At 46.6% G+C, this 12,849-nt stretch overlaps 1 protein-coding gene across 2 annotated transcripts in view; it reads right to left on the bottom strand.

The window, feature by feature from the left end:
* The window catches only part of ARHGEF7 (Rho guanine nucleotide exchange factor 7), a 166,956-nt gene that overhangs the window by 73,943 nt on the left and 80,164 nt on the right, over nt 1–12,849 (bottom strand). For both annotated transcript variants that reach the window (XM_073556843.1, XM_073556842.1), the window contains exon 6: nt 4,711–4,799. In XM_073556843.1, the coding sequence (XP_073412944.1) occupies nt 4,711–4,799 (89 nt within the window). The remainder of the gene's footprint in view (nt 1–4,710; nt 4,800–12,849) is intronic.

Here is a 12,849-nt window from a genome sequence, read left to right as displayed (position 1 = left end):
CTCTTTTAGTATATGGGCTTAATCTGGTATACATAGCCCATAGTGCCCAGCACATGGACTAAAGTGGTGCGATTTCTACAAAAAGAAAAAGGAAGCGAAAAATAAGACTTTTTTGTAATCTTGGAAGACTTTTCATGCCAATTTCAGTTGAGCATATTTCACTGTCCGTATATGTACCACAATTGACAAACCAGCAGTAGGGGTCCTGACCCAAACCAACACCCTCATAGGAATTTTCTCCAACACACCAAAGAGATACTGATATGGGAATTTAGATTGTGAGCCTCAATTGGGACACTATTATATATTATAGAATGAGGCTTGCAACAATCTTTTACAACTGACTATGGCTCTCAAAATAAGAATTTTTGGAGACCAGAGTCACATAGGTTTTCTTAACACATTCATGCTCATGAAGATCTGGCAGTAATATTAATGCTTGTGAGCGCTGATTCATGCTCATGAAGATCTGGCAGTAATATTAATGTTTGTGAGCCAGTAGCGTAGCTACCAGGGGGGCAGAGGGGGCGGTCGCCCCGGGTCCTGCGCTCTGAGGGGGCCCACCCAGAGCTGCCTCCTGTCAATGATCATCTTTTATTTCCCCTGCGTTTGTACTGTGCATGTATCTAAGTAACATGCACGGTACAAAACCTGATCACAGGGAGTTAACAGAAGGAATGACAGGCCTCCAATCAGAGTGCAGGGAGTGAGTCATGTGACCGCTCTTCTGCAGTCTGTGGAGAAGAGGGGGAAGGGAGGTCACTCTCCCAATCCTGGCTGAGCATGCTCTCCTTGAAAGCTCCCTGCTGCAGAGAAGTCATCATCTCCAGCAGCAGCAGCCTGGATGCAGCAGGGCTCTGCATCTGCCTGTGAGCTCAGCTCACTGTCTGCATCTGCACTCGTCTGCTTCTGCCTGCCCGGGGAGAAGCCTCACAGCCGAGGAGCAGCAGCCAGGACCAGTGGACACACTGCATACAGCATGTGGACTGATGAGTATCAAAGCACATGTCATTTACTATTTGATATGTCTAATCTGTTGCTTTGGATATATACTGCTATTGGGGTGTAATGTTCATTGCATGATGCTCTCCTTTCATGTTACGTAGTTTCCAGGCACTTTGCAGTGGTCACTGATGCGCTATATGGCGATGCATTGTCTTAGCCTGTGAATTTACTGCACATTGGGACTGAGAGAAAACCAGGAAAAGTGCAAACTAGAGATCACACTGATGGCTGCAGTCACTGACCTGTGCAGAGAAAGCGGCGCATCCTCCCTGGCAGGTAGAGGGAGGGTTAAACCAGTGTAATGATCACCTTATCTCAGCGGCTGTGTGTGCCGGCGTTTAATTATTAGTCTGTGTGCCCACGTTGCGTTTGTTTAGCGTTTCCACTGCGTTTTTGCAGCTGCAGAAACACTAAAAAAAAATAAAAAAAAAAAAAAAAAAAAAAAGCTTAAAAAAACGCATCCCCATGCAATCCTATGGGATTCCGCAGTTGCTGTGCCCATGCTGCGGATTCGCATAGCGTTAAAATCCACAGCATGTTCATTATTTCTGCGGAATCGCGGCAGAATGCACTGAAATGCTCACTTTCCGCAGGTGGCTTTGCCCACAATGCGTAAAGTGAGCGTTTCATGTGCAGATGGTACCAGGGTGTGGAGGAGAGGAGACTCTCCTCCATGCCTTGGGTACAATAATCCTGTGAAAAATAGAATTAAAATTAAAAATAGTGATATACTTACCCTCTGTCGGCCCCCGGAGTCCTCAGCGATGCTCCCGGTACGTTCCGTTCCCAGGGATGCATTGTGGAACGTACCGGGAACATCGCTGAGGACTATGGGGGGCCGTCAGAAGGCAAGTATATCACTTTTTTTATTTTTTTTTATTATTTTTAACGTTTTTTCACTATTGATGCCGCATACATAGGCAGCATCAATAGTAAAAAGTTGGTCACACTTGTCAAGCACTATGCTTCACAAGTGTGACCAACCAATCAGTTTTCCAAGCGATGCTTCAAATCACTTGGAAAAGCGCAAGCATTCTGCAAGCTAAAAACGCTTGCTAAACACTACTGTTTTGCCCAAACTGTCATTTTATTAGACTGTATAAGAGAGCATTATACTGTGTAAGTCACCATTTGTAACTCTGCTGTAATCACTTACATGTTCTGTAGGACTGGTATTTACCACTGACTATATGGCGGTAAATATCAATATTGGCCTTTATTTAAAAATTATATTCAGCAACAGCGCGGTCCTCTGCTGAGGTTCTCCTCCACTATTAGGGTGCGTCACCTAGTTGTAATCAAGGTTACCTGGTTAGGGGCCCACTCAGAAGCTTCACCCCCCCGGAACCAAAACCTTAGCTACGCCTCTGTTGTGAGCGCTGTGGAATAGCATGGTGCAGAATAAGTATAAGAAATACATCTATGTCCACCCATTCTCTCATGATATGCACCAGATGGGCATTAACAGTTTTAAACTGATCGAACACAAAGACCCCCAGTCTAAGACATGCATGTTTGTGTTAGGGTCGTTTTCATAGCAAGTCAGTAAGACATAAAAACTGATACCCAGAGGAGAACCCAGGTCATACCATACAGACGATACCATCTATATACAGCAGAATGCCTGACTCTAAATCAATATATTCCACTTTACGTCTTGATTTTAAATGTATGGATAAAGAATGAAAATATAACATTTGAGATACCAAGAAGGGGAATGGTCAAGGATAAGTAAGTGGTAAAAAGGTTAGTCCTGTCCCGCACAACACAACCCCTATGAAACAGGTCCAGGAAGGTATAAAAAATAAATGCAGTGATGCCCACCTCAAGGACATGCACCACTCCTCCATAATTTCCTCAGAGTCCCCCACTGGACTTCTGGCATCAACATCTGTCAGTCACAAGACTGAAGAATGTAATCTGCGGCAGCATTTACATCTTTTGGCAGTGCAGCTTTGTCCTCCCGGACACAATGTGGATGCTGTAGCCAATGAGTAGCCATTGCTTGGCTGCAGCTCTCCGGTGATGACCCCGCCACCTGCCTGGGCCCAGTGGTGAACAATCCTTTTAGGCTGTGTGCACGCGCTGCGGATTTTGCTGCGGTTCCGCAGCGGTTTTGGCCGCTGCGGACCCGCAGCAGTTTCTGCTGCGGTGTACAGTACAATGATTCCCTATGGGAATCAAAAACCGCAGGGCAGACGGTGCGGAATTTTCCGCGCGGATTATCTGCGGTTTTCAATCCGCAGAAAGAATTGACATGTCAATTCTTTCTGCGGATTCTCCTGCGGTTTGCCATCTCCTCCATTGAGGAGATGAAAAACCGCAGGGCAAAACCGCAGAGCAATCCGCAGGTAAAACCGCAGGTCTTTTGACCTGCGGTTTCACCTGTGGATTGTACAAAATCCGTGCGGATGAATCCGCACCTTTTCCGCAGCGTGTGCACACAGCCTAAAAAGAATCAATATTTTCTGAACATAAAATATTTCACACCACAAGAGGGCAGCATTGTCTTAATGACCATGCATAGTTGTCAGAAATTCCTACGTGATCAGGATTAATTATTACATTGGAATCCTGATCTGACACTATGCAAGCCACAGCAGAATGACATTTCTTGACCTGCAGCCATTATTGGGAAACTGCATCACTGAGGCGTATAGGAAAAAAAATATGAAAAAAAGGAAAAGTATCACGCTGTTTTTGCCAGAATTCTGGTGTAAAACTGGTTAAAATTATGCAATTTATTTGCAAAGCTCCGCATTTTACGCAATCTGGCCAGCTACGACCATTTTTAAATAGTAGATGGCTCTTCGCCAGGATATGCCATGGCCACACACAGCTGACAATTTGATCATAATTTACATAATGTAAATGAAGACACAAAATCTACTCCAGTCCTCACTGTGGCTCATAGCAGCTAAAAGATCAACCAAATACATAGGAGGAGCATGCACATTAACATTTGCAGCTCCTTACGAGACTGCACTTTTCATCAAGACTGGCATGCAAGAGTAAGCTTTGATGAATCGGGGCCTACAATTATCCTTCTTGCCCCACTGATTTGATGGTTTACCAAGTCATACCATAACCCTGAATAAAAGTGGACATGTCCAGCAGCTAATCGCAGTAAAACGGATTGCTGGGGCTTTCAGCTGTATGTGCAAAGATTGGGAAGCCCTCAGACATTAGAACACAGATTATGGAAACTCTGAAGCCGCTACATCTTCAGGCTGGAGTCACACATCTGTGTCTCACATTCCAATGCAGGGATCAGCCATGGCTCTGCTGACCTGAAATCCATAGCCACACAGAAAGCAGAGTTCGGATTAGGATACCCATGCCGGTCCATGGCATCTCAGCCCATACTCTGACCAAAAAACACAGATGTGTGAACTCGGAGTTCAGCTTATGCTAATTGGGAGTCTGTGCATATATTTACATTGCTTTTCCCAACAAGTATAGGATAGCGTGCAGCACTACAGTCGACGCAAAAACGATTGAAGCCAACACCGCAAACACAGTGAATGTACCAAAGAAAAACATAATCCTGACATTATTCCTAAAAACACCAAAATTTAATAAACAAGTTGTGATACGGCCAAAAGCGAAATGCTTTTCAGACCAGGCATATATATCTGACTGGCAAAGATTCAATAACGTATATAGGTTTGTAATGAGTCATCCACGTCTACAGCGCACACTCACCACATTATAGTAGCTTTTATTGATTGCAGAGGTCTCAAAACCTTTTGGAGGACTTTTCAGTGTTGTAGACTTTGGCGATACTGGCTTTTCTGAAGAACAGAAGAAAGAGAAGCTTGGCTCAACTTAATGGCAGTAGACAACACCGGTCAGAGAAGGTCCGGTGCTTTGTGTCATTATTATCCTCATGGCAGTCTACAAAATGTAAATCGACCCTCACAAAAAGGATTACGGGTACCCTATAACTAAAGCTATATGGCTAGTAATGGATAATGTTGTGATATAGAAATCTATATTCCAATGCCACAACTACACAAACTTTGGATCAGTTTTCCTTTCTACAAACCGCAAACTTTGGAGTAAAACACACAATGAAAGGATCAATGCATTATGTGGCCTAGACGATCATTAACCATTTTATGGCACTAAATAGAATCTTTCAGTTACAAAGCAGAAAAAAACAAAAACAAAACCTTTGTTCTTCTAGAAGAGATAAAAAGATTAACAAACCTACTGTCAGCTCTGCTCTCAGCCTTCAAAGGCCCCTGAGGGAGTATGGAGGAACTTTTCTTCTGATTACCAACCCTTTACCTATCAGGAAGTTGATGTGGCCACCGACTCACATTTAGAGAAGGAAAGGATCTTTTCCACTTTTTCCCCAGTAACAAGTTATTCAGAGCCACAAGTTGCATAGGGAACTACAGCACTCAAGGCCATGTTTACAAGTTGTGTATTTGGTGAGGCTTTTATACCAGTATTTGTAAGCCAAAAAAAGGAGTGGGTAAAAATTGGAGAATTGGTGCACGTGCTTCTATTATACTTTTACTCTGACTGTACCACTCCTGGTTTTGGATTACAAATACCGAAGGTAAAAAAAAAATAAATAAAAATAAAAAAAAACGGTGCATTTACACAGGCTCATCATTTGGATTTATCCTTCCCAATTGTAGGCCTGTCTCAAAAAAAAAATAAAAATGTCACTCATCGAACAAGTAAAATGCTCATTGATTATTATTTTTAAACTTCATTAAAAAAACAAAAAACAAATGAACACCTTTCTTGGCAGCACATTGTCCTGTATACAAGTTTATGTGCTGCCATGATCAATGGTGTTCTATGCACACATAACAATCACAATAACAATAGGTCTCTGCACTTGGAAGTGTTGTCAGCCTGACCCAACAGACTAATAAATACCACTGCAAATGGCGCACCTGAAGGCTTTACAGGCCTGGATGGATGGAGAAAACCCCACCTTTATATCTAACAGGATTATATGGAAAAAAGGGTGCAAAGGAACAGTTTCTAAAGAAGCACCCCCACTAACATTCTTCTTGTTTAAATGTGTGTATGTAAGGTAGTGCGAGTGTGTTAATATACCGTTCTCACCTACCGCCACTCTCACCGGTGTCCAGCACCATTCTTCTGCCCTTCTGAGTGACATCCCAGCTCTACAGACTCTCTCGGTCACGCTGCGATCTACGTGTCTCAGAAGTGACTTTTACAATGCAGGTGTATGGAGTGTCAGAACAAGGCTCCATAGGTTTTCACTGCAAGAGTGCCTTCCAACGCATGCATAGTGTGGAGCAGGCAGGTATCATTTGTGGTGACGTCACTGAGAAAAGGATCAGAATGGCGTTGGACACCAGAGAGAGTGGTGGTAGGCGAGTATATTAACTCACACTACATTACATATATACACGCTTAAACAATAAAAATGTTAGTGGGAGGGCTTCTTTCACTACACTGGAATCATATGGGGTTTTTTTCCCCATGAAAGAAATGTTAAGTTGCCATCAGCGTTTTGGATCAGTGTGTGTTTTTCCACCAGCGTATGGTCAGTTTTTACCATAAACTTGTAATGGCCCGTTTCATCAGTGATACCGGATAATAATGGGTAAGTTTAGTATCCATGAAAAAAAAAAACCACACTAATAAGATGTACATGTATTGCAAAAGTCTGAATGAGGCCTTAGCTGCAAGTGGTATTTTGGAGGGGTACTATAAAGGTGCAGGAGAGGCTACAGACTGCCCTGTGCAGCAGCATGCATGTTACTGGCAATGTGCATAGCAATAGCCTTACGTTCATTGTCAAAGAAGTTACCAAAGCAAATGCTTTAAAAACGCAACTAATGATCTAAATTGGACCATTAGATTTGGTAACTGTAAGGGTACGTTTCCACGAACCATAATGTCTGCTCATTGAACACATCCGGAATCGCCGCAGCGTATCCATAGAGAAGACTGTTTACCTTGCGGAGACTGAGCGTCTCCGCAAGGTAAACAGACATGCTGCGGTCTAAAAAGACACGCCGTATGTCCGGTTTTGCGGGTGTGTCACCAGCGTATTCGGACGCATAGTGGAGACGGGATTTCATAAAATCCCCTCCACTATGCTGTAACATCTGGCTGCTGCGGATTAAACGCTGCGGATGTACACAGCGTTCAATCCGCAGCAAATACTGAATGTTTCCGCTACATGGAAACATACCCTAACAGAAATTTGGCTGACTGTATAAAACATGATATAGAATGAATTATGGAACTGACCAAATACACTGTATTAAAAGTGACATTTACTTACAGTTGTGTTAAAAAGTTTACACACCCCGGCAGAATTTTGCTTTCTTGTCCTTTTTTCAGAGAATATGAAATATCAATTCTTTGGATATCTTTTTGTATCCCTTTCCTGTTTTATATAGGACAAACTACCTTTTCCCGTAGATCCGTTGACAATTATTTTGCTTCCCCCTTGACTCACAATACAGAAACGTCAGTGGCTGGATGAAAACAGGATTTTGGTTGCTTACCGTAAAATCTGTTTCTCATAGTTTTCATTGGGAGACACAGAAACCGTGGGTGAGTGCTGCTGTCACTAGGAGGTTGACACTATGCATGAAAAAAATGTTAACTCCGCCTCCGCAGTATTCACCCCTCCGACCGGCTGTAGCACAGTTAGTGAAAAATCAGTAGGAGGAGACATTATCATGTAAGTCAGTCATATAATCATTACAGATAAAATCATGGGAGGGCACTGTGTCCCCCAATGAAGACTATGAGAAACCGATTTTACGGTAAGCAACCAAAATCCTGCTCTTTCGTCTCATTGGGGGACACCAAAACCGTGGGACGTCCAAAAGCCGTCCCTGGGGTGGGAAAAGACAAACTTCCTCCAGGACGGAGAACTCACCACTGCTGCCTGCAAGACTCTTCTGCCTAGGCTGGCGTTCGCTGAAGCATAGGTATGGACCTAATAGAACCTTGAAAAGGTATGCACGGACGACCATGTGGCAGCCTTGCACAACTGCATGGCTGATATGTGTACCGCCCAGGAGGCGCCCACTGCCCGGGTTGAATGGGCCTTGACCCGAGCAGGGGACACACTGTCCTTCACCCGGTCGGCTTCCAGAATTGCCATTCTGATCCAGCGGGCAATTGTTGCCTTAGAGGCCGGCAGGCCTCTTCTCACCCCATTGGGGGTCACAAAGAGCGAGTCTGCCTTCCTGAAGGGAGCAGTCCTGGCCAGATAGACCCTTATCGCCCTGACCAGGTCTAGCTTATTCAAAGAACGCTTCAGAGGATGGGTTGGAGCGGGACAAAATGACGGAAGGATTATATCCTCGTTCAGGTGGAAGGCCGATACCACCTTGGCAAGAAAGTTAGGAGGAGGCTGCAAAACAACCTTGTCCTGGTGCATAATTAGGAATGGAGGGCGACAGGACAATGCCGCTAATTCTGAAACCTGCCTAATAGAGGTGATGGCTACGAGAAATACCACCTTCCAGGACAACAAAAACATGGGAGCTTCTTGGAGGGGTTCGAAAGGTGAACCTGTCAAGGCTTCCAAGACCGAGTTAAGATCCCCTGGAGTCACAGGGGAACTATAAGGAGGGGCCGCATGTGCCACTCCTTGCAGAAAGGTCCTAACCTGTAAGCGGGAGGCCAAATTTCTTTGAAAAAGAATAGAGAGAGCAGATACCTGGCCTTTCAAGGAACTTAGGGCCAGATCGCCATCTAACCCTGCCTGGAGAAAAGCGAGGACAGATGGCAGGGAACGAAGCATAGGTGTGATGTGATTAGACACACACCAGCCAAAAGAGACCTTCCAGGCTCGATAATAGACGCTGGAAGAGGATGGCCTCCTAGCCTGGATCATTGTATTAATGACTCCGAAATGGTCCAAAAATCCCGCTGCTCTCAGGATTGTGGTTTCAACGGCCATGCCGTCCAACTGATCAACCGAGAATTCGGGTGGTAAAACGGCCCCTGAGCCAGAAGATCTGGTCTGTCGGGTAGTCTCCAGGGGGTGCCTGCGAGAAGAACGATAATTTCTGCGAACCAGGCCCTCCTGGGCCAGTACGGGGCGATCAATATGACCGGCACCCCTTCCACCTTGATCTTCTTTAGCAGTCTGGACAGGAGAGGAAGGGGAGGGAACAGGTAAGGGAGTCTGAACTGTAATCAGGGAATGACCAGCACATTGACCCCTATTGCTAGGGGATCGCGGTATCTTGGGACAAACTGTTGGACCCTTCTGTCCTGTCACGATGCCAGGAGGTCCACGTCTGGAGTCCCCCATAGCTGGTATATCCGACGGAACACGTCCTGGTGTAAGGACCATTCTCCTGCCACGAGCCCCTCCCGACTGAGGAAGTCGGCGGCGGTGTTGTCTGTGCCGGGAATGAAAACTTCAAAAATTGCCGGAATTGTGGTTTCTGCCCAGTTGAAGATTCTGGATACCTCGGCCAGTGCCCGGGAACTTCTGGTTCCCCCTTGGTGATTAATGTATGCCACCGCCGTGGCATTGTCCGTTTGAATCCGGACTGGCTGGCTGTTGAGGTATCTCTCCCAATGTAGAAGTGCTAGAAAGACCACCCTCAGTTTTAGAATGTTGATTGATAGTGAGGATTCTAGCCTCAACCATCCTCCCTGGACCGTCAGGTGACGGAATACCGCACCCCAGCCCAGGGGACTGGCATCTGTAGTTACTACCTGCCAATGGACAGGGGGAAAAAGCCGTCCCAGATAAACGAGGGGGGAGGTCATCCACCACTTGAGGGACTCCCTGGTCTGAATGGAAGGGAGGAAGGGGCGATCCAGCGAAGAGACGGACCTGTCCCATGTTCCTCTGTAGTATCCTGGAACGGAACACGGCAAAGGGTATTGCCCCTGAAGCTGCCACCATCCTTCCCAGGACTCTCATGGCAGCGTAAAAGGAAAGAAGCCGGAATTTCAACAGAGCGCGAATTCCCTGCTGGAGGGTAATCCACTTTCTTTCTGGGAGAAAGACCCTTGAGCGGCGGGTGTCGATTACCATTCCTAAGAATTCTAGGCGTTGTGTTGGCGTTAGGTGAGATTTCTCCCTGTTTATGATCCAACCAAGCCGGGACTGGGTGTTTAAAACTACCGCTAGATTTTCCTGGGCCTGAGCGAAGGAGGGCGCTTTGACGAGAATATCGTCGAAATATGGCACCAATAGTATGCCTCTGACTCTTATTATAACTACCATCGCTGCCACAATCTTTGTGAAAATTCTGGGGGCTGTTGCCAGCCCAAATGGCAGGGCCACAAACTGGAAATGCTGCTTTTGGACAGTAAAACGCAGAAACCTCTGACGTCCCTGAAAAATGGGGTCGTGTAGGTAGGCGTACCGGATGTCTATGGAACATAGGAATTCCTGATCGGCCATAGACGTCATTACCGACCGAATTGATTCCATCCTGAGGTCTAGTATGGGACAAACTGAGCCATCCCTTTTTTGGTATCACAAACAGGTTTGAGTAAAAGCTGGCAAAATGTTCCTGCTCGGGAACGGGGACGATAACTCATGCGTTGAGGAGAGAGTCGATTGCCGCAGAAAAACCTAGAGCCCTAGCTGCATCTATTGGTTGCGATAGAAAGAAGCGATCTCGCGGAAGAACGTTGAAGTCTATCTTGCATCCTGTCGATACTACCTCCTTTACCCAGATATCCTCTACTGAACTCTGCCAGACATCTCTTATGAGGAGAAGGCGGCCTCCTAGTCAGGGAGAGGTACTGGAAAGGGAGTTGGACTTCCTGCTGGCATCAGGCTGAAGTGGCTGTGCCCGGCCCTGACCTGGTAGTTATGCTGTTGGAACTGCGGGAATGCCATGAAGGGGTGGCCCGAAAGGATACCTTCCTCCTATCTCTCGGTGCTTGCGACCTCTGTGGGCCCTGAGCATAAGTGCCTGTCGCTGGGGTACGGCGAAAGGGCTGAGCCCTACGTTTGAAAACATATCGACGAGGCTTGGCCTGGGGGAGTAGGAAGCGTGTACCCCCGTTGCATCCGTAATGATTTGATCTAGCATTGACTCAAAGAGCCGGGGGCTCTGAAACGGCAGATTGGTCAGTGATTTCTTTGAGGACCAATCAGTCTGCCAAGCCTTTAACCAGCCCGTCCGCCGAGTGGCTACCACGTTACTAGATGCTTGAGCTGCACAAGACGAGGCATCCAGGGCTGCTAATACCATATACCTCCCGGCATGGGAGATTTGATCTGCCAGTTCCGCTGGTGGTGCCCCGGCCATAATGCCCTGTCTAAGCTGTTTGGCCCATTCTGTAACAGATTTAGCTATCCAAGCAGAGGCGAAGGCTGGACACAATGTGGCGGCTGCTGCCTCAAAGGCGGATTTTGACAGGGATTCTATTCTCCTATCATTGGGATCTTTTAGGGCTGCCCAACTGGCGAGTGGGAGGACTGTATTGGTAGCGAGTCTGGACACTGGTGGATCCACCGAAGGGGAGGCAGTCCAGTTGGGGGTGAGATCAGGAGGGATGGGATATAGAATCCCAAAACGACTTTCTCTCTGAAATCGCCTGGTTGGGTTTTCCCTTTCCCTGTCCAACACTTCATCAAAATCCTTGTGGGAGGCGAAAACCCTAGATGGGGACTTTTGGAAGCTCATTGAGCAGCAGGGTGGTGTGCTGGTGAAAGGGGAAAAAAAAAATCTTTTAAATCTTCTGCCTGCGCGAGTGTGAACAAGCTGAGTGTGACCTGAGCGTTAGTGCGAACTGTGGTAAGTGTGCGACTTGTGATTCAGTGACTTTGGATTCAGGGAGTTTCCAAGGGAGGTATTACTGAATTACTGTTACATTTTATTACTACTTTTTATTTTAGCTTATCTTTTCTGTCTGGTGCAATCCCCATTAGGATGTGCTCCACTATTGCCAATGCCATCCAGTGCACGTCTTGCCGCATGTATGAAATCCTTTAACAGCCGGTCGAGGATGCATACTGCTGTGCGAGATGTGAGCACGTTGTGCATTTGGAAGCCCAGATACTGGATCTAAATGTGCAGCTGGCAACACTGAGATCCATAGACAATATGGAAAGGAGTCTCCTGCTCACTGAGCAGACGCTCAATGGGATAGATGAGGGGTGGATGCTAGGTTGGAGATGCAGGACAATAAAGCAGCTAGCTGGGTGACAGAAGGCGGGGTAGAGGGAAGAGCACCAGGGAGGCTAGTCCTGATCTGGCACACCTCAATAAGTTTTCCAAGTTGGCAGATGAGGGGAGTGTTAGTGCAGGAGTAGCGCTGCTGCAGCAAGGCGTGTCCTCTGAAAGCCGGAGGAGTGTCTGCTCCAGTAAGGGGGGAAATAGGAGAGAAGGGCAGGCCAGACAGGTTCTAGTAGTGGGAGACTCTATTAGGGGAACAGATAGGGCAATCTGTCACAAAGACAGGGATCGTCAAACGGTGTGCTGCCTACCTGGCGCTCGAGTCCGACACATCGCTGATCAGGTTGACAGATTACTGGGAGGGGCTGGTGAGGATCCAGCGGTCATGGTGCACATTGGCACAAATGACAAATTTAGAGGTAGGTGGAAGGTCCTTAAAAATGATTTCAGGGAATTAGGCTGCAAGCTTAAAGAAAGGACCTCCAAGGTGGTATTTTCGGAAATACTTCCTGTAACAAGTGCCACGACAGAGAGGCAACAGGAGATTAGGGAGGTTAAGAAGTGGCTCAGGAATTGGTGTAGGAAGGAGGGGTTTGGGTTCCTGGAGAACTGGGCCGACTTCTCAGTTGGCTACAGGTTCTACGCTAGGGACAGGCTGCACCTCAATTCGGAGGGTGCAGCTGTGCTGGGGGAGAAAATGGCTAGAAGGCTGGAGGAGAGTTTA

The sequence above is a fragment of the Dendrobates tinctorius genome, unplaced genomic scaffold (assembly GCF_039654945.1).
Source record: "Dendrobates tinctorius isolate UK_male_01 unplaced genomic scaffold, ASM3965494v1 ptg000240l, whole genome shotgun sequence".
NCBI lineage: Eukaryota > Metazoa > Chordata > Amphibia > Anura > Dendrobatidae > Dendrobates > Dendrobates tinctorius.
The sequence above is the reverse complement of the archived record's forward strand: the minus strand, read 5'-3'. Positions and strand labels throughout refer to the sequence as shown.